Genomic DNA, 22,106 nt, shown 5'->3' with positions numbered 1-22,106 from the left:
GCCATACTGTAAACATATATATAAAAAATAATTTCTTAACCATTTCACAGCTGATCCAAAAGCATCACACTGATTGTTTCACCTTTTCTGGACAGCAAAATGTGAAACTGGCCTCTCAATATACCAGTAGCTGATCATATAGCACTAAAAAGTGAAAATGGAGAATAGCCAGGTTAGAGAGAACTAGAGCAGGAAGTTGCTCCCAACAGAGAGTTGGATGTCTAAACATTATGGGAACTGGCCAACCTCAACAAGCTCCAAAAGAAAAGTCTGAAACTAGTATTGTTCTCACTGTTTCACATTACCACCCATTTTTAACGGAAAAGAGAACACAAGCTGAGGGTAGAACAAACTATGCCCCTCAGCTTATGTGTTGTATGCCAATTTGGAGACAGAGTTCTGAAAAAACTAGGAGTTGGCAATAACTCGAATGCATCTTGAGTTCTCTGCAGTTTACTGCTGACCATACCCCAAAAGCTCTCAGTGGAAGTAGATGGGAGAAATAAAAAAGGAAAGTTCTGAGGATGGTGGCGTATCTCTGTATCTCTATATTAATGAAACTATGTGATGGTCCAAGAAAAGCGGCTGCTTGATCAAACTATTAGTTGAAAAGTTCTGAAACTAAAATCCTTATAGCTAATGTTTCATTACAAATTTAGGTTGCTGATGGAATGATGAACACAGGGACTTCTGAGGATTTAACCTTCAAAGTATTATTAGGCAATTATGTGGCTCCAAGGCATAAACACAAACCTCTAAAGGTAACTCATCAGGTATAGCTCAGTAGAGCAGTTCATACCCACACAGACTTGTGACACGGTGAAAAAAAAATCAGTGCTGCTGCTGCTGCTGCAGTTAGTCTGAAGGGGAAGAGGTTTGTTAACCTCTTGGGCCATGCTACAAAAGTGGTGGGAGCTAATGAGGACACACAGGGATAAATGACCTAGTGGGTATTTGGTACTGTTACAATAAGTGTGTCATTTTAAAAGTTGGATGTGCTATTGAAAACAAAAAAAGATTTCTTGGCATACTACACTCATAAAGTCTGCCCACAATTGAAAACAGATTTTCATCGTATGTGTTTAGCCATTTTTCTGAAAGACGTACCATGGAAATGGAAATTCAGTTCACTGAAAAACTATAAAGTATTTGAGATAAACATGTAGATTAACAACTTCTTGGCACTGAAAAGCAGATTTTCCAGTATTATGTTCATTAGGCAATATATGCATTTAGTAATGAGTAACACATGCCAGAACTGCTCAAGCAAAATCGAGGTTTCCATACATACCATAGAGGAACTGGAGATGAATTTAAACCCTGCACTCAAAAATCCTATTGTAGGTATTTCAGCATTTGGTACATCAGTCATTCTGTATCATACTGGGAAAAGATCTGTTAGGTGTCTTCTAGGCTACTGAGGTACTATTCCTTAGACACCGTCTACAGGCAGTTTTTTTAAAAACCAAAATAGTTAAATTGTCACAGCCCTCTAGTGTAAATGCAATCATGCCAGCATGTGGATTGGTGCTGCCCCAGAGCACCCCCTCATGGTCTGAGGTGGCCCTACAGACACCATGTCCTGAGTTCCATCTTAGTTCTTCACAATAATTTATATTCAGGCCAGAATACTTATAATAATATGCCCCCTTGTAGGGTCTTTTTAGACTTTCTCAAATATAGACCATTGTAGCCTCCTTCATTCAGGAAACGTGCCCACCCTCCTCCTGGACAACAACAGGGTTCCTCTTCTAGGCACAGGAGCCCCACAGCCATAGTTCTGGGACTGTGCTAATATTCAGGCCTGCTGTAGCCTTAAACCAGCTTGTTCCTTCTGTCTCCCTTCGCAGCTCAGTCATTTCCCCTGCAGGCTGGAAAAGGGCAGCAGTCCTTCCACTGTTGATAACTCTCCTGCTACGAAGGAGGAGGCAGCATAGATACTTCCATCCTTCCCAATGTTTGTCCCAGTTGGCAGGAAGCCTTGCCCCACCCTGCCCTACAATCTCCTTGGTCCCAGGCCCTCACAGAAACAGTGACCTGGGATTCTCTCCCACAAATCCCCCCACCTCCAGCACTATTTATTCACCCAGGACCATCTTCCTCTGTCCTAATACCTACCTCCGCCCTTCCCAAGGCCTTTGTCCACTTGGAAAAGTCCCAGGAACCTTAAACGGATACACCCGGGGACAAGAGTAGACTGACCCCTAATCCCTACTATTTTTAAAGGAAACAGTTACATCGCTGCACAATACAAGGGTGTCTCCACACTTGCATAGCTTAGGGCATGTCTACACTACATCTTAAATTAACATAGGTTAGGTCAATTTACAGCCACCACAGTAATTACTGTAGTATGACGCAGTCATATTCAAATGCAAACATGTATAGTGAGAATTCTCCATTCGTAAATGCAAGGAAGATGAATCTTTGACAGATTACTCATTTTCTTTGTTTACAGAATATTTGCATTAAACAAGTCTTAACAAAAAAAAAGTTTTCAATAAAACTAAACAAAACCCACTTCCCTCCTCAGACAGATTTAATTTGCTTGATATCTGTGACATCATAACTCTACAACTCCTCCAGCGGTCTGTATTTTTTTGGAGGGTGGGGTGGAAAAGCAGAACTGACAAAAAATGAAGTTCCCATGTAAAAACATGCAGATTTTTTTTTTCACCGTTGTGTTACAGACTCAGACTCTAGGACTGGAAGGGGCCTCGAGAGGTCATCGAGTCCAGTACCCTGCCCTCACGGCAGGACCAAATACTGTCTAGACCATCCCTAATAGACATTTATCTAACCTACTCTTAAATAGCTCCAGAGATGGAGATTCCACAACTTCCCTAGGCAATCTATTCCAGTGTTTAACTACCCTGACAGTTAGGAACTTTCTCCTAATGTCCAACCTAAATCTCCCTTGCTGCAGTTTAAGCCCATTGCTTCTTGTTCTATCATTGGAGGCTAAGGTGAACAAGTTTTCTCCCTCCTCCTGATGACACCCTTTTAGATACCTGAAAACTGCTATCATGTCCCCTCTCAGTCTTCTCTTTTCCAAACTAAACAAACCCAATTCCTTCAGCCTTCCTTCATAGGTCATGTTCTCAAGACCTTTAATCATTCTTGTTGCTCTTCTCTGGACCCTCTCCAATTTCTCCACATCTTTCTTGAAATGCGGTGCCCAGAACTGGACACAATACTCCAGTTGAGGCCTAACCAGCGCAGAGTAAAGCGGAAGAATGACTTTTCGTGTCTTGTTTACAACACACCTGTTAATGCATCCCAGAATCACGTTTGCTTTTTTTGCAACAGTATCACACTGTTGACTCATATTAAGCTTGCAGTCCACTATGACCCCTAGATCTCTTTCTGCCATACTCCTTCCTAGACAGTCTCCTCCCATTCTGTATGTGTGAAACAGATTGTTCCTTCCTAAGTGGAGCACTTTGCATTTATCTTTATTGAACTTCATCCTGTTTACCGCAGACCATTTCTCCAATTTGTCCAGATCATTTTGAATTTTGACCCTGTCCTCCAAAGCAGTTGCAGTCCCTCCCAGTTTGGTATCATCCGCAAACTTAATAAGCGTACTTTCTATGCCAACATCTAAATCGTTGATGAAGATATTGAACAGAGCCGGTCCCAAAACAGACCCCTGCGGAACCCCACTTGTTATACCTTTCCAGCAGGATTGGGAGCCATTAACAACTACTCTCTGAGTACGGTTATCCAGCCAGTTATGCACCCACCTTATAGTAGCCCCATCTAAATTGTACTTTCCTAGTTTATCTATAAGAATATCATGCGAGACCGTATCAAATGCCTTACTAAAGTCTAGGTATATCACATCCACCGCTTCTCCCTTATCCACAAGGCTCGTTATCCTATCAAAGAATGCTACCAGATTAGTTTGACACGATTTGTTCTTTACAAATCCATGCTGGCTATTCCCTATCACCTTACCACCTTCCAAGTGTTTGCAGAGGATTTCTTTAATTATCTGCTCCATTATCTTCCCTGGCACAGAAGTTAAACTAACTGGTCTGTAGTTTCCTGGGTTGTTTTTATTTCCCTTTTTATAGATGTGCACTATATTTGCCCCCTTCCAGTCTTCTGGAATCTCCCCCGTCTCCCATGATTTCCCAAAGATAATAGCTAGAGGCTCAGATACCTCCTTTATTAACTCCTTGAGTATTCTAGGATGCATTTCATCAGGCCCTGGTGACTTGCAGGCATCTAACTTTTCTAAGTGATTTTTTACTTGCTCTTTTTTTATTTTATCTTCTAAACCGACTCTCTTCCCGTAAGCATTCACTATATTAGACATTCCTTCAGACTTCTCAGTGAAGACTGAAACAAAGAAGTCATTAAGCATCTCTGCCATTTCCAAGTCTCCCGTTACTGTTTCCCCCTCCTCACTGAGCAGTGGGCCTACCCTGTCCTTGGTCTTCCTCTTGCTTCTAATGTATTGATAAAAGTCTTCTTGTTTCCCTTTATTCCCATAGCTAGTTTGAGCTCATTTTGTGCCTTTGCCTTTCTAAACTTGCCTCTGTATTCCTGTGTTATTTGCCTATATTCGTCCTTTGTAATCTGACCTAGTTTCCATTTTTTATATGATGCCTTTTTATTTTGTAGGTCACGCAAGATCTCGTGGTTAAGCCAAGGTGGTCTTTTGCCACATTTTCTATCTTTCCTAACCATTGGAGTAGCTTGCTTTTGGGCCCTTAATAGCGTCCCTTTGAAATACTGCCAACTCTCTTCAGTTGTTTTTCCCCTCAGTCTTGATTCTCATGGGATCTTACCTATCAGCTCTCTGAGCTTACCAAAATCCGCCTTCCTGAAATCCATTGTCTCTATTTTGCTGTACTCCCTTCTACCCTTCCTTAGAATTGCAAACTCTATGATTTCATGATCACTTTCACCCAAGCTTCCTTCTACTTTCAAATTCTCAACGAGTTCCTCCCTATTTGTTAAAATCAAGTCTAGAACAGCTTCCCCCCTAGTAGCTTTTTCAACTTTCTGAAATAAAAAGTTGTCTGCAATGCAGTCCAGGAACTTATTGGATAGTCTGTGCCCCGCAGTGTTATTTTCCCAACATATATCTGGATAGTTGAAGTCCCCCATCACCACCAAATCTTGGGCTTTGGATGATTTTGTTAGTTGTTTGAAAAAAGCCTCATCCACCTCTTCCACCTGATTAGGTGGCCTGTAGTAGACTCCCAGCACGACATCACCCATGTTTTTTACCCCTTTTAGCTTAACCCAGAGACTCTCAACACTTCCATCTCCTATGTCCATCTCTACCTCAGTCCAAGTGTGTACATCTTTAATATATAAGGCAACACCTCCTCCCTTTTTCCCCGTCTATCCTTCCTGAGCAAACTATACCCATCCACACCAACATTCCAGTCGTGTGTATTATCCCACCAAGCTTCAGTAATGCCAACAATGTCATAGTGGTATTTATTTATTAGCACTTCCAGTTCTTCCTGCTTATTACCTATACTTCTTGCATTTGTATATAGGTATCTAAGATACTGGTTTGATCTTGCCTCCCAGCTTTGCCGTGACCCTCCTTTCTCTCTGCCATTATAGCCCGTGCTCCCTCCTGTTTCCAACCCATCTCCCAGGTCTTGTTCCCCACTTACCTGTGGGGTTTGCTCACCTGTCCCCGTCGAACCTAGTTTAAAGCCCTCCTTATCTACAGGGGTGGCTTGTAAGGCTCCTTCCCCACCCTCAAAGGCCCAAACTTATTTCCCCTCTCTTTGTGGGTCAACTTAAAAAAACAATTACATTCCCTTATGAGTACATCACTTATACAAATCTGAGATCCATGCCTCTGATACAGGGATGAAATCAGCTCCCAGCCTCTAAACATGCAAAGTGCAGGATTTCTTCTATCCTTTTCCAGAACTGTCCACGACATTTTCCCATCACAGAGGAAACAACATAATTTAGCATGGAGGAACAAGGAGGGAATATAGTACAATGCATAACTGCCCTTTACCCATCATTTCTGTGTATTTCTCTCATTCACGGCACTCTGGGAAACATAGGCACATAAGTGTTTATTCCAATTTTCTGTTAACTATATCTTTGGCAAGGAGACCAGGTGTGTAAGGGTTTTTTTTGGGGGGTGAGGAGGGAAAAGGAGTGGAAGGTTGGTGAACTGGGAGACAGTAGGTGGGGAAGAGTGGGTAGATTAAGATTGGATGAGGATCTGGGGCAAATTGGGCAAAGAGACTGGAACTGAGAATTAGTGAAGTAGGGGCAGGCAATTTGAGAGGACCCAGGATGCATTGTGAGAACTTCCTCCGGCTGGGCAAAAAGATTTGGACTGAGCTTGAGAAATGTGATGGGGCCGGGAATGGAATGGAATCTGGCAGCCAGGATTGGAGAAAAAGACAGATTAGATGGGGAACTGGAAAGGTAAAGTCTGGAGATGAGAGACTAGCACTTGCTGGGCAAAGAGACTGGAATTAGGATGAGAAGCCTGGGGAATGGAGGCTGGGACTGGGGGCAAGGCGCAGAGGAGAGAAGAGCAAGGAAGAGACAGGGATAGGTTTGAAGGGATGACGCAGAAGGGATCAAGCTTGGGAGCAATGGGCAGAAAAGTGTCTGTGGCTACTAGACCACAAATCCCCCCAAAACTAGGAATGGAATCCAAGATTCATGAATCTCAATTCTTCTGCTGCCAGCAAATATCTGTGAAACCCACTGATGCTTCTCTACTGTTGGTACATGACTATTACTGGTTACTTTGTTAGCTCAAGTGGCAGAGGTCCGTAGATCTAAAAGTTCCAAAACTGCTGATGACTCATGGGTCATGAGCAGTGCCAAATTATTCCAAATATGATGCCAAATTATGGAATTTCTGCTTTTTCAGTTTAATGTTTTAAAAATATGGAATTACACACACAAAAATAAATTAAAGGATGAAAGTTACAATGCCAAAAAAAGCAGACTTTTACAAATTTAAAGCAAATATGGATTTTTTTAAAAAATAAACCTAGTTAAAATTAAATATGAAATCAACAACCTATGTAAAAATTATAATTAAAATCATTTAAATTAAATACAAAAAAATATTACAGAAGTACATTTTTGCTGCCACATTTTAAACAAAGTCTGGTGGAAGTCCCCCACTGAATTGATGGAAGTCATTTGCTAAGCAGATGGAGTTTGCTGGAACAGAGTTAGCTGGAGCTAAACCAGATTTTGACAGCAGCATCCTCTCCTGGAGGTAGAGAGAGAATATTTCTCTCATTTTTGTTTACTCAACTAGTTCAGTTCAATGAACAGTTCATTGAAAGTTAAGAAACCAATTGGAAAGTGAAAAATAATGGAATTTGTTATCTTCTTCCAACTTATTAATTAAAAACTAGGTTTGAGAGGATGACATCTACTAGTTCTAAAATCTTAAAAGGACATATTAAATGCAAAAGATGTTTTGATAAAAGTTTTGACCCCCCCCCATGTATCTCACACATTTAAGGCAGTTTTATTCAATAAAAAAGTAAAATGCTGTTTTGGGGTTTTTAAAATTGATTTTCCATCTAAATACAGCTTGACACAAATCATAAGTAAAAAAATGAATCTACTAAATAAGAACTATAAAAATGTAAAAATTAAGAATATGAATAAATGGTGGTTAACCTATTGAATAGCTCAAATAAATGTATATAGATATACTGTATCTGCCTGGTTAGCAAAAAGAAGCATCAGATTTAGCGAAAGGCTATATTTAGTTGCAAATTAACATGTTGTAAGGGGTATGAACTGAAGAAAATCACTCTCTCTTTCCAAAAAATCACTAAAAAGTATAAATGAAAAACATGATTAAAATAAATTATTTAAAATCAAGATTTCCTCCTCATTGCTTTAAAAAGCTTTGATTTAAACTAATCCACTCCAATTGATTGTAGAGCTTTAATTTGGCTCCCTAGGCATATGTATGGTACAGTCTTTAATTACATCAGGCCTATACAACATGCGGCCCCTGGGTCCCGTGGGCAAGCGGTGGGGTGGGGCCGCTGGGTTCTCCCCCTGCCCAGGAGGGAGAGGCGGCACCTCACAGTCCTGCGCACATATGCCGCACTCTAACCGCCCTAACGGTCAGAACCGCATGTCTCCATCTCCCGCTCCCCCCGCCTGGCGTACAGAGGACGCGTCAATTCTGGGGCCCGCTGAGGTGGGAAGCACTGGGCACGAGGCAAAACTGGTAAGTGCCGAGTGGAGGGGCACCCAGCCTGGGCTCGAGCAGCAGCACAGGGGTAGGACTGGGCTGACACCTTCTCAAACCTCCTCTTCGGTTGGGGACGGGGTGGGGCGGCTACTGCGCTGGTTCGTTCTAGGGCCGCCTCCATAGTGATGGCTGGGGTGCGGGGGTTGAACTGTCTGTGGGCAGCCAGGAAATCCTTGGGGGGAGACGTGTGTGGGTGTGTGTATGTGTGTGCTACGCCTGCCCTGCCCCGACTGCTGCCCCTTCCCTAGTCCAGGGACGTTGCCCCTCCACAGCCCCTATCACACTGCCCCCACGGCACCCGTGTTTGTGTGTTGGACAGTCACATCCAATCCCTTCACACTGCCCCTCTTTCCTGTCCCCGGCTTAGTTCAGAAAATCCCTTCAAACTATCCCCCTTTTTCCCTCCCCTTATTTCATAGGGGGATGACGAGCCAAGCGGGCGGGCGGGCAGTGGCGGCGAGGCTTTATACTTGGGGGGGTAACGAGGCGAATGGTGAGTCGGTGGCTGGAGGGGGCATCCATTTTCAGTATTTTAATTTTTGGTACTGCTGTATGCAGTGCATATGGGGGGGGTGTTTTGTGTTTTGGCTGGGCTGGATGGTGCTGGGGAGAGGGTGTTTCGGCGGGGCTAGGGGGTTTCGGCCCTCAGCTGTTTTCTTTGGCGTAATAAGGCCCTCGTCGCTTTATGAGTTGTGCAGGTCTGAATTACATGATAGTAATTTTTTTCCAATGGACTCCTGACTCATTCAATGGACAGGGCAGACCTATTCTGGGGTTTAATCAGTCATTTGGAAAAAAAAAAAGTATGTAATTAAAGACTACCATAATACATATGCATAAGGAGGCCAAACAAGGGCACCCTTAATTCTGGCATTTCTTAACATTTGATGGCTTGATTTTGCACCAGCCTTGATGTTCCTTTAATATAGTTTGTGTGTGTGCTATCTATATAGCTTATTCTTGTAAATTATGGGGAATAAAGTCTACTGATATAAAGCATCTTTATACCAATACAGCTCCCAAATGATTGTACCACTTAAACGATCAGTTTCTAAATGGATATAGTTAAAGTGGTAAAAATAGTTGTGTAGACAGGCCTTAAGTATCTCTAACTTCAGTTTAAACGATCCAGTTTTGAAGGCGATGAGTTGGTCACAGACAGTTTTTACACCTTAGTGCAACATTCTTCACATCTTCAATGGTCTTATGAAAGCCACAACCATCCTTGTTTGAAGTTAACATTTCATGTTTGCCATGGAAAATTCTCAGGGAACTGTGGTTTCATACACCCAGAGTCACTTCCATGTCAAGCAGATTTTAACAAACAAATGAACAAAACCCCCAACCCTACAGTGGTGATTCCTTTATATCTTCAGTTATTTTGTGTCTGTACTAAAGAAACCATGTTATTTAATGAAGTAATGCAAGGATTTTGAGTATGTAGATATAATGTAAAGCTGAGGCACACGTTATCACTGAATAGATTTCCATTAAAGGGATCCTGACAGTTCTTTATTCCACCTTGTATAACACATCTGATATAATGGGGAAAGAAAAGCACTTCCATTAAAGTATTATTTCCCTTTCAGTACTTTCAGCATAAATATGCTGCCATAAAGGGCAACGAACTGAGAGCCTGGACACAGCTTTATATATCCTAAGATGGTAAAGAAAGGGGATTGATGCAGAAGGCAGCACATTCATCTTCGGAGCAAAAAGAAATAGAATAATCACTACTGCTTCTGAGGAAATTTGAATAACTGGAAATACTCCCTGCTACATTAAATATGTTGGTGACAAAACTTCTAGTAGCTGTTACAAATATACACACACTATTAAAGCACAGAAGGATGAGTATTAAAGGTAGAGCTTCATATCAGAAAGTTATTTTGAATCAAATTCTGCACTGACTGACCTTGTACAATTTCCATTACTTCATCTAGACTTTTACATTTACATATAAGGCCACAGTTTTCACCCTAAAAAGCAGAATACAAATTTTTGATGGGTCCCACAAAAACAGCAGCTGCTTCTGGTTTCAAATTTCTTGGCATTGGAATAACAGCAAAATTCTTTTTGCCAAACAACACTATATATTTATTGACAAAACTGCAATGACCGAGTCAGATTATTTTTAAATGGCAAATTTTGGGTGAGAATGTGCTGCCTATATTTAAACACAGAAATACTTAAGTGAAAAACATCAATGACGAGCATATTATACAAAATATAAAAGACTAAATAGATTGAACAGCACATTAATAATATTAAACCAATAAAGAGAGAGGACTGCATACAATAGTTATTTTTCTATGGTTTATGGACTGTGAATAGAACTTTTTCATAAGCAACAAACATTAAAAATCCACAAGTAATTATCCAATTATGCTGCTATTAAAAGGCACTAACAACAAAACCAGAAGTTTTATATCACTAATAGGAATCTATCATTGTAGGAATGTTTTCTGCACTGAACAGACTTTATTTGGGAACAAAATGAAAACTGCAGTAATTCTGTGCCTGTTCTAAAGCCCTTTGAAATCAATAGAAAGACTCCCACTGCCTTCAACAGGCTTTGGATCAGGCCCTTTGTGACTTTTCTAACATACACACACACGAATCTCTCATATACACAGAGAATTACACTCTCACAGAGAGAGCATTGTTTTTGTTGTATACACTTTCCATCACAAAATACTTTGTTAAAATGAAGTTACGGATACAGACGTATTTAGGAAGGTTAAAAAAAAGCAAATCCCCTCAAATTTCAGAAAAAACTAGGAAATGCAGTTAATGTTGTGCTTCTTAAAAGACATTCACATTCGCCCTGCCTTGGAGATGTCTGCTGCTGCTACCATCCTTAATAAGAATTGTGAAACAAGTGCCTTCAGAAGGCTCGTTTTCACTATGAATTTGTAAAATGCTTTGTGTGTACAATATATGACAGTAAGGAAGACCATAAAGCAGCACAAGAATGATTTGATTAAGACTGAGGTATTCTAGTTTTTATAGTCACTGACAAAATAGAACTGTTTGATAAGAAAACATGAAGTTGATTTTGTTAAGGCATCATTAGTAAAGTTAGTTTATGTGCTTTGTTTGCAAAATGCAACCTGGCCATTGAAGGTTATTTTTAAACTTAAACATTCTTCTTTAAAGGCAGTATACATTCAAAATGCTGATGTGTGCCTGAGATCTCAACGTCATCTGAAAATTACGAGATGAAATGTCCCATTTTTTAAAAAATAGTTATGACATGGGATTGTGTCATATATTTACATCCAAAGTGGAAGATGTTTTCTATTGGATATAAGAAGTATATCTGTTGCTGTCTTCCTCATTATGGGTATTGGGAAATTATGAGAAAACACATTAAGAGATCCTCTTCCCCGCTGCCAAGTAGAAATTCTGCTTAGTGATCTGATATGCTTAAGTAAAAATAATCTGAATTGTTTGTATCACTATCTTGCTAAGTTTTCTTCTTTTTACTGTATGATGAATAGTAATGAATTTACAAGATTGTATTGATGTTCAAGTGTCTTTATTTCATGAACGCCATGAGGAAAAACACACAAGTGAGGTCTATGAACATTAAATTGTCTAGTTATCTTTCCCCCACACATTTATCAGTTGGCAACAAGGAATCTCTAATTCAGTTAGAAAGTAGCACAAAAGTCCAAGATCTGAAATACTAAATATTTTTTTATTCTGGCACTGAAAATAACATGTATATTATTATGCTCTCCTTTTCTTTTCCCAGTGAAAATTACTACTGAGACTGAAAACTGAAGAATTTGGAACTCCTTTCTAAATACAGATTACAATGTGAAGCATACTATTCTTCTAGATCTTCTAATTTAAAAAATGTTAGAGAGGAATTCCATGTATAGGAAGATGATGCCTTGGAACTGAAATAAATTAATAGTGGGTTGAAAGAAGTCTGTAGTAGCAGCAGTTTTATTTACGTAATGTGTTTGTGATTGGGAAGAGGAAGCTGATGTCAATTTTGGAAATTTTTTGATACAAAACTGATTCAGTTCATAAAAGGAAGACATGGAGTGTGGGCTCTGGGAAGGAGTTTGGGTGTGGGCTCTAGCCTGGGGCAGGGGTACAGGAGGGGGTCAGGGGTTCAGCACTTACCTTGGGTGGCTCCCGAAAGTGATTGGCACACCCCTCTGGTGGCAGCTCCGAGGTGGGGGAAAAGCGGGTCTCCGCACACTGCCGGCCGCAGGCACCACCTCTGCAGCTCCTATTAGTCACAGTTCCCTGCCAATGGGAGCTGTGGAGACAGTGCTGGGGTGGGCCAGCGTGGAGACCCCCTCCCACCCACCAGGGGCCGTAGGGCCATTCCAGCCATTTCTGGGAGCAGCAGTGAGGGCGAGCAGGAAGCCTACTTTAGCCCTGCTGCACTGCCGGCAGCGGGCCCCAGGCCTTTTTAAATCACCCGTGCCCCTGGGCAATTGTCCCCTTTGCCCTTCACTGTCAGTGGGCCTGCTCCTGGGGCTTGAGAAACTTCAGCTGCTTCAGACTCCTCTACACCCTGCATGCAGTACAGTAGCCTAGGGATGTCAGGCCCATTCATAAATGGCTGAATTCCATGTCAGCCTCAGATTTAAATTCCAGACTTCATACTCCACACAATCCTCAGTGGAGAGTCCACTGATGTCAGAGATCAAAAGAAGAACATGCAATAGAAAATTTCATAAAAATAAATGCCTAACAAAATTGTACCTATTTATTATTGATTCAATGCCTTCTTGTAACATTCAGTATCACTCAGTGGGAAAATATGCTCCCCTTTAGGACTCTTATTCCTGCTCTTTGTTACTCTTCCTTCTCCTTTTTTCTCCCATTATCTTATCTGTGCATCCACCTTCTGAATTTCCTTTCCAATAGAACAAATTATTACTACCCTCATATACTTTTGATTTGCTAAAAACATCAACAATGGAATAGCTAATGTTGACAATTATCAGGCTATCGAGGTGATACACCAATGAGATTAATAGGGGACAGGGAGTTTACCACTCAGTCATTATTTCAGGCTGTCTGCAGACACCATGACATCAGTTAAACCCTGTTCACATTTGGACATTTCTCTCTGCAGTCAAAGTGGTTGGAAATATACTGTATAAAAAAATGAAAACATACATTGTCCACGAGTAGGTCATGTGGGTCACAAATACATTAGGCAGGCCATGACACCCTGACATAGATGTTATATAGGCCAATGATGTGGTTACCTGCTATTGATGGGTATTAGCCTTACCAGCCCTAATAACAAGCCATTCCTGCTAAATTGCTATTTTAAATACATACATACATGCCCTGGTGGATCGGTATATTCCTTTAATTAAAAAAATCAATGTACGTAAACACAATATGCACATGCATACATATACCCACACTTGCATGTGTCCTAACGATCATTCTAAGATAAAAAAAGTCATACCTTTTTGCAGACTTGCTCAAAATTGATCTCTCCTCCAAGAGCAAGTTTGGTTACTTGATCCGGTTTCATTTCCTGTGGAAGAAAAATGTTTACTCTTCTTAGACATGTGTAATAACAGTATTATTTATAATAATGTTCATGAAGAAGGTAAATCTGAGAAAGGTTTAGTAAACTTTCACTACTCCTACTAATTTAAAGGAGAATAGGATCAGTTGGCATAGACACCAGTATTTATGTACACTTACAGGTAAAATTTTACTGAATTTACTTGCAAAATGTTGCCTGACATTTAAAACCAGATTCTTCCTAATCTATTTATATCATAGCAATCACAACAGTACCTGGTTATACTAAAGCCAGTGGGAGTTTTGAGTGAGTACAGTCTTCAGGATCAGATCTTATTTTTAGAAACACTCAATTGCCTGAATTTGTCACTTAAAATAGACCATGGGAGGTTTAGAAATGCCCATTTACCAGAGACTTTGAAATCTTTCCAGTGTAAGTATATAGATTTGACTACAGCCCTATAATTGAGGTTGAAAGGGAAAATTACTTACCTGTAATTCCACTTCTCTGAAGCTATTATCTATGCAAGATTCTCACGCTGGAAGGGAGAATCCTGCACAGCAGGCATCTTTAGAGAAGCAAATTTTAAACTGTGACCACAATTAGGGCAGTTGTATGTATTAAAAATAATATCAAAATCCTTATTAATCTTAGCAACTGTACATATTCAATATCTGTTTTAGAGTTGATATTGGTTTGGTTTTTTATTTTTTATGGGTACTGAAGAAAATAAATTACATTATAGATTGTTTCCCATATATTCATTTTAAAACAGAGTTTATGTTACTAGATTACATGAGGACCAAGTGACTTTCTACATATCTATAGTTTTAAAAATTATAATACAAGTCATTTATAAGACTGGTAAAGGAAGAAATCACCAGTTAGGCTCAGGCCTACCCATCACCAGGCCCTGCTTTATTACGGTTGGAGCTAATGTTTGAAGAAAATAATTCATAAAACAGATATTTGAATAGGCAGAAAGCTGGGAAGCAACTTAAACATAACAAAGACAAGTAAATTAGTCTTGTGTTTGCAGTGTGATATGGCAGCAAAGAGACCAATGCAACTTTGGGCTGTATATGCAGAGGCACTGTGTTGCGCAACAGGGAGATCGCAGACTCTTGTGTCCCTGTTGTACCCACAGCTGGAACACAGAGTCCAAATATGGACACCTCAGAAGAAAAATTCTAGGGAAGAAGTTCATAACAACCAGAGCAATTAGTGGTCTAGAGCAGTTGATTTACGTTCAAAGATTAAGAGCTATATATGCACACCTTGCTATGTGATGACACAATAGTCTATAAACAGCTGAAAAATGTGAACATTATGGAGAGATGGTCCTCATTTCCCCCTGCTTACCTTCCAATGAGCATTCCAGTCTTTCTGCTTTACATTCAGTCACTTTTTCCTACTTTCAGTTTTGTACATCTTATGTTGCTCCCACATCTAGTCTTCCTGTCCTCATCTGCTAGCCATTCTCATGTTACTTTCTGAAATCCCTCCTTAAACTCACCTTTCTAGGCAGTTCCTACTCCTTTATCATTAATAATCCACGCATGTTTTCTTCTCTCACAATGTTGTCCTGCGTCCATCTTGTTTAGCTCATTAGTTCTTCTAAGCATAGAATGTGTTTTATCTATGTCGTTAAGTGTTGTGTAAAACATGTGTGCTTTACAATAATTAATTAACAACAGTTGCAGCATAGTAAAGTATAACCAAGAGTAATGGGATGAAATTAAGAAAGGGAAAACACATTTGATATGAACATTAGGAAAAACCTCTTGATGGCGAGATCTATTAACTTCTAAAATCATTGCCCAGAGGCATTGGAAGAAGCTCTATCACAAGTCAGCATATTTAAAACCAGATTGAAAACACACTAGTAAATGTACAATAGGAAACAATCTTGCATTGGCAGGTGGACAGACTGGATGATCTAACAGGTCTTTTCACCCCTAGAATCTATGATTCAGTTTTCCATGACTCTTCAAATATTACACAGATAGGAAAACTAGGACAGAGTGGTTAAGTGATGTGTTCACAGTAAGTCACTGAGCTAAGAATTAGGAGGTTCAACTCCATGCACAGTCCACTAGACGATGCTGCTTCCCTATGCTAAATTAGGAAAGCAATTTAGAAAACCCCCCGATATTTAACGTGGGGATTTTTGCTTATCTTTGGAAGTGAAATACATTAAATGGAGTACAAAGCTATAATGTACATTGCAAAGGGAATCTATACAGGAAATGAATGGTATAATCCTTATGACTGTGGTAAAACTATTAAAAATTGCAAGTAAAATCAGTATAAAATGAGCATTCCAAGGGGCATGGGAAAGAACAGCATAAACTCCAGAGAAAGGAGCGATCTTCCCCCTCCTCTCGTATACATAGAAGGTGGGTGGAAAGGACAGCAGAAGCCAACAAAAATGGGTGCCCTTATCCAAGGGACCCAGTGGAGAAGGCTGCCTCCCCTCCCCCCTTATTTGTGCGTGGGCCAGTGGACACTAGAGTCAGATGAGCCCATGCAGACCTTTCACACTATCCCCACAAACATCCACTCCCTAACCCTCCATGGGAGACCAGAGGATATAGAACAGCAGAAACTACCAAAGACCATCTTAAGCTAATTGTACTAAAATGTGTTGGGGTTCCTCTAAGACTTCTTCCACTTGGTTCTCCAAGAACTTAGTTTGACTCTAGTCTCGTTGCTCAGGCTCCTTTATTTGTCATACAGCAAAGCTACATTGAGTTAATCAGAATTAAGGGTAGAGGGTGGGCATAGGGCATATCAACATCTAAAGTTACACAGCAAATCTCTGCCTTTATATACGTTTAAACATTACACTGCATTTACTGTACATCACACCAGTCATTTGGAGATTGGCTTGGTCACTTTACAGCGATTGGTTTCTACACAGCACGCACTATAAACGAGTTATCCTTTACCTTATCTCACTTTCCAGGCCTATCTTATCTACTGTTTTCTTGTCCATTGTAAATGGTTTCCTGGGTGTTTCCCCTTATTTTAGCTAGTACAGCCATTCTGTTCCTAGCCTGCTGATTCATTTACTTCCCTAATCCAGCCTCCTAAGAAATAAGGCCTCACCCATGTCAAGTCAGGCCTACAATAAGGGTAATAACTAATTGGCTCTGAGGTGAGCAGGTTGATACGTGGTCATATTTCTGGAGATACAAAAGGCTGAGGCACCTGCCTTTTGGGAAAAGGGAGGATGGTTTAAAATAAAAATATCATGTAATGGATAAGATGTATAGCTAACATCAACTGCAACATGTTTCCTGCATATTATTGTTCAACTTGCCTATTTAGACAGTAACAATTTTGGAGAAGGGACTGTGTCTTATTATGTGTGGCATCAGCATGCCACATTTCAGGAAAGATGTGGATAAATTGGAGAAAGTCCAGAGAAGAGCAACAAGAATGATTAAAGGTCTAGAAAACATGACCTATGAGAGAAGATTGAAAAAATTGGGTTTGTTTAGTCTGAAGACAAGAAAACGGAGCGGGTCCATGATAACAGCTTTCTAGTATATAAAAGGTTGTTACAAGGTGGAGGGGAAAAAATGTTCCCCATAACCTCTGAGAATAGGACAAGAAGCAATGGGCTTAAATTGCAGCAAGTAGTAATATGTCATCATCAGCAAATCCACTTCCACTCCCAGCACCTCCTGCACACCGGTAGCCCTGCTGACAAGCACCTCCATCTCCCTCCCTGCACCTCCTGATCAGCTGTTTCATGGCATGCAGGGGACTAAGGGGGAGGGGGGCGCTGAGAGGGGAAGGAGCAAGGGCATGGCAGGCTCAAGGGAGGGGGTGGGAAGGGGTGGAGTTGGACCACGTCCTGTGGCAGAGCCAGGGGTTGAGCAGCGAGCACTCCCCCCGCCCCCCTCCCTGGCACATTGGAAAGTTGGCTCCTGTAGTTCCATCCCTGGGGTCGGTACCTATACAAGGAGCAGCATATTAACTTCTGAAGAGCTGCATGTGGCTCTGGAGCCACAGGTTGGTCACCCCTGTCTAGATAATACTTAGTCTCACAATGAGTGCAGGGGGCTGGACGAGATAGTCCCTTCCACTCCTACAAGTCTGTGATTCTATGGTTTTCTGTGGCTAAAAAAACAAATATGCCACAATCAAACACATGATAAAAAATACAATTCTATGACTAGTTTTGCAGTAGTGATTCTTATGACTGGTCAAATGATGGAAGTTTGCTTTTTTTAAAAAAAAAAAGTCAAAGAACTGTTAAGACAAACACAAAAAGTAAAAGCCAATATACTGTAGTGTCACGAAGGGTACAGCTACAATGAAGACCAAAAACAATCAGCAAATTCACCTGTGACAATGGGTGTCACACAGCCCAGGTCAACTGACTTGGGCTCACACTATGAGGCTCAAAATAACAGTCCAGATGTTCCCACACAGGTTGAAGCTGGGGCTCTGAAGCCTGGCAAAGGGGTGTGTTTCAGAGTCCTGGCTCCAACCTGTGTGGGAACATCTACACTGCTATTTTTAGTTCCATAGTGTGAGCCTGAGTCCGTTGACCTAGGCTCTGAGACTTGCTGACAAGGGGTCAGGGGCAGAGAGGGGAAAGAGTGCAGACACATCTTTAGACAAGTAAAGCTGAATACTTTACATTTGGAATTTCATTCAGTCTAGACTATGAAAAAATTTACCATTTAGTTTAACTTCAATTTTCTTGTCAGTTTCATTTTTTCTGGTTCTTATGAACACAAATCAATAACATTCCATTAGTGTTCTAAAATCATGTCATGGAAGCTTTTCAAAAGGAAGCTGGATAGTCATCTGTGTTGGATGGTTTTTTAGACACAACAAATCCTGCATCTTGGCAGAGGGTTTGACTAGATGACCCTTGCGGTTCCTTCTAACTCTATGGTTACTATGATGTCCTTTGGGTTCACAACAATTCAAAAAATGTTTAAAAGTTTAAAAACACCACTGCGCTGAAATTTAATACACTTCTATTTAATACACTTCTATTCACATTAAGGTTTATATTCAAACAAAGTTTTGTAAAACCATACTTTCAGTTTAAATTGATAACAGTCTTATCCTAACATCGGTTCCCCTGATAGAAATACTTAGTAAAGTCAATTCCAAAACTCAAGAGTTCTTTTCCCACCCATATATATTTTCTGTGCACTAGCAATAGTTTTAGTGAGTACAGAATTCTCTGCCAATGCCCCAGCAGATACTACCAAATATCACTTCCTAGGTTGAGCCTTTTAGAGCATACTAAAAAAGTTTGTTCTTTGACATGTGATACAATACACATAGCATGACATCCTAAGCAATATGGCAGTTCGGATATTGGTGCCATTATCTACAAAAGTAGATTAACTCTGCTCACTGGTGGTTAAAACACTCTGCTAAAAAAAAAAACGTAACAAACAAACAAAAACACTAAAAAGAGCTAATCCTATAGGTGTAGTTCAATACAACAGCCTGCAGAATTGGCATACTGGTTTATCTGTCCACAGCAAAGTCTAAAAAAAGGCTAAACATTTTCATTTTTATCCCAATGGTAAAATCAAAGTTTTATGGAAACACAGATCATAGTTTTGTCCAAATTTGGACTTGCTAGTTGTTTACACTGGTAATAAAATATAGACCCCAGCTCAGTGCCATCAAATGATAGTTCAGTGGTCTATATGAAATGAGTTACTGATGCAAGTTTGAGGTGGACAGGTGCCCATCTCACAAGACTGACCAGCATAACTGCTTCAATAAAGCAATGGTTACTTAGCTTACACTAACTGTGATTCTTCAAGATGTGTTCTCCATGTGGATACCACTCTTAGTGTGCACGCACCCCACGTGCATGAGATAGGATTATTTTGACTAGCAGTGTTCACTGGGGCCAACTCTGAATCCTAGCTATCCTGGCATGCTCTCACCAAGGGGCATTAAGGGCAGACTGGACCCAATAGTCCCTCAGTAATTTCACCAATATAGAATCCCAGAAGAGCATGACTCTAAAGTATCAGGGAAGGAGGGCACATCATGGGATCTACATGGACAACATGTCTTAGAGAATGACAGTTAATGTAAGTAACCTTTCTTTCTTCAGGTATCTGTCCACATGGATCCCACTCTTAGAATTACCACGCAGTTACCTGTTGGCTTGGAGATAAGTGCTAGGCATCCTACTAAAACAATGATTGTAGAGACAGCCCTACCAGAACTGGTTTCCAATCTGGAAGCCTCTATTAAAGAATAGTGCCCTGTAAAAGTCTGGACAGAGCTCAGTGTAGCTGCCCTACAATTTCAAAAACAGGGACATTCTTCAAACATGCAGTTGAGACTGTCTGTGCTCTAATAGAATAAGCTCTAATGTGGTGGGTGGATCTAATCTTGCTAACTTGTAACATGCTCTTATAAGGTTGGAAACCTATTTTGATAACCTTGTAAGTATACTGCCTGACCCTTACTGCTATCAACAAAGGCATGAACATTCCACGTGCGTAACTGAATGATTGTGTCCTGTTACGATAATACGATGATGCTCTTACCCCATCAAGCATATAACATTTAGCTTTCCCCACAGCAGCTTGGAGATCAAATCTCTTAAGCATTCCCATAGAGGAGACTCTGGTACTGGAGCTATGGATAGATATGAATAGTGAAAGGCTTTGAATATGTGGTGCTGAGGCATTCAATACTTTAATGTCCATTGATACTGTGATAGGTATCAGAGGTGAAGTGATGGATGTTAAAGGTGGTGCTGATATGTCCAGTATCGGCATTGTACTGGAAATGGTGTGGGCTTTGTTGATTAAAAGATTATCAATGATACTTTGCTCTTTGATGCTGGTGTACCAGAATAGGACCTTGAGCTGTGAACCTTGGTGGATGAAGCCTGAGAACTTTTAAGTCCCTTGCCCAGGGTTGGGGAGAGTGACCTATACTTTGATCCTCCACCAGAGTGGTACTCTTTTCTTCCTCTCTCAGAAATTACTGAGTCTGTAGAGGAGTGGGGTTTGTGCGAGGAGGCAGTGTGGGAGCTGGAAGCCGATGCCAAAGCAGAGTGAGAATGATCTACTCCAGGTTTCTCTGAGTCAGAAACGGAAGGCTTCATGGACTTTTCCAGCAGCAACAATTTAAGCCTCACCCACCTATTTTTAAGAGTCCTTTTACAAAATAAACCACGCATAGGAGGACCTTTGCATTACCACCAATGTGGCCATGGTACACTCAGTTTTGTAAGATGCATCTAAAGCAGCAGGGAATTTCTAGCTATTAGCAAACCCTCTAGCATGATGCATTTTAATTCTTCCATGTGCTCCTGCAGAAGTGTTTCCATAAACAGAGACAATCACATCCCAGCGCAGAAAGTCATATTTTGCCAGAAACACCTAGTAGTTGGAAATGCATGTCTGGATATCAGGAGAGGAGCAAATTTTTCTGCTAACAGATCCAGTCTTAAGGTTCTTTTCCTTTTGTTTTAGGGGGCCCTTGCTGTTTGGATCTTTCCTGAACAGCCACGACAAGTTAGCCTGGAATGGAATACAAAAAAAAGTCCTTGAACCCTTTGAGAGGAACTTGGTACCATCTATCCACCCTCTTGGAATGGCAGGTACTGACAATGGAGTTTGCCACAAATCTTTTGTAGTTCTAACAATCTGTCATTAATAAACATGGCAAATCTACCAGGCATGGAAGGGAGCACAATCTCTAGTGGCTTGTGGGACTTCTCTTGACTTACTTCTGGGGATGTCAAGGGTCTTTGAACACCTTAAAATCATCTGTTGGACAAGGCATGGAGGGAATGACTGCCTCTTTGGGAGTAGGGATGAAGGGATGATGAAATAGCTGCCAGGATCAATTGCTTCTCAATTTCTGCCTGTTGAGCCTCCTAATTCTTATGGGAAATGTGTTTTGCCCTAAAAGGGGGGCAGAAGATTATGGATTGTGGACACATGGCTGCCTACCCCAGGGTGCCCAGTAGCACCATGACCCATAGCATATATTTATTACTGGACTGATGGACAGAAGATACAAGGGGCCCTGTTCTTTGTGAGACCCAAGCCCCCAGTGTGATGCCTCTAGAGGGTAAGGGGGATGAACACAAGATAAGTCTCTACCATGTCTCCAAGTGGAGAAGATGAAAAGGAATACACATCCTCCAGTGATGGGCTACACTTTCTACTGTGCTAGACCACTCCCTCAACAATTCTAATTGGGTAGAGCTACAATTACTTCCCCAACTGCTGTATGTGGTGCTGTGGTTTTGGTGACTGAAGACTAGTTAGCACAGTTGGCATTGTACAAGCCAACAATGGGGATTTTGGTCCAGGTCCACAG

At 40.9% G+C, this 22,106-nt stretch overlaps 1 protein-coding gene across 3 annotated transcripts in view; it reads right to left on the bottom strand.

The window, feature by feature from the left end:
- SRFBP1 (serum response factor binding protein 1) overlaps window positions 1-22,106 on the bottom strand; it is a 126,801-nt gene that overhangs the window by 19,139 nt on the left and 85,556 nt on the right. For all 3 annotated transcript variants that reach the window (XM_050945893.1, XM_050945895.1, XM_050945894.1), the window contains one exon: window positions 13,695-13,766. In XM_050945893.1, the coding sequence (XP_050801850.1) occupies window positions 13,695-13,766 (72 nt within the window). The remainder of the gene's footprint in view (window positions 1-13,694; window positions 13,767-22,106) is intronic.

Source organism: Gopherus flavomarginatus, chromosome 3 (assembly GCF_025201925.1).
Source record: "Gopherus flavomarginatus isolate rGopFla2 chromosome 3, rGopFla2.mat.asm, whole genome shotgun sequence".
Lineage (NCBI taxonomy): Eukaryota > Metazoa > Chordata > Testudines > Testudinidae > Gopherus > Gopherus flavomarginatus.
The sequence above is the reverse complement of the archived record's forward strand: the minus strand, read 5'-3'. Positions and strand labels throughout refer to the sequence as shown.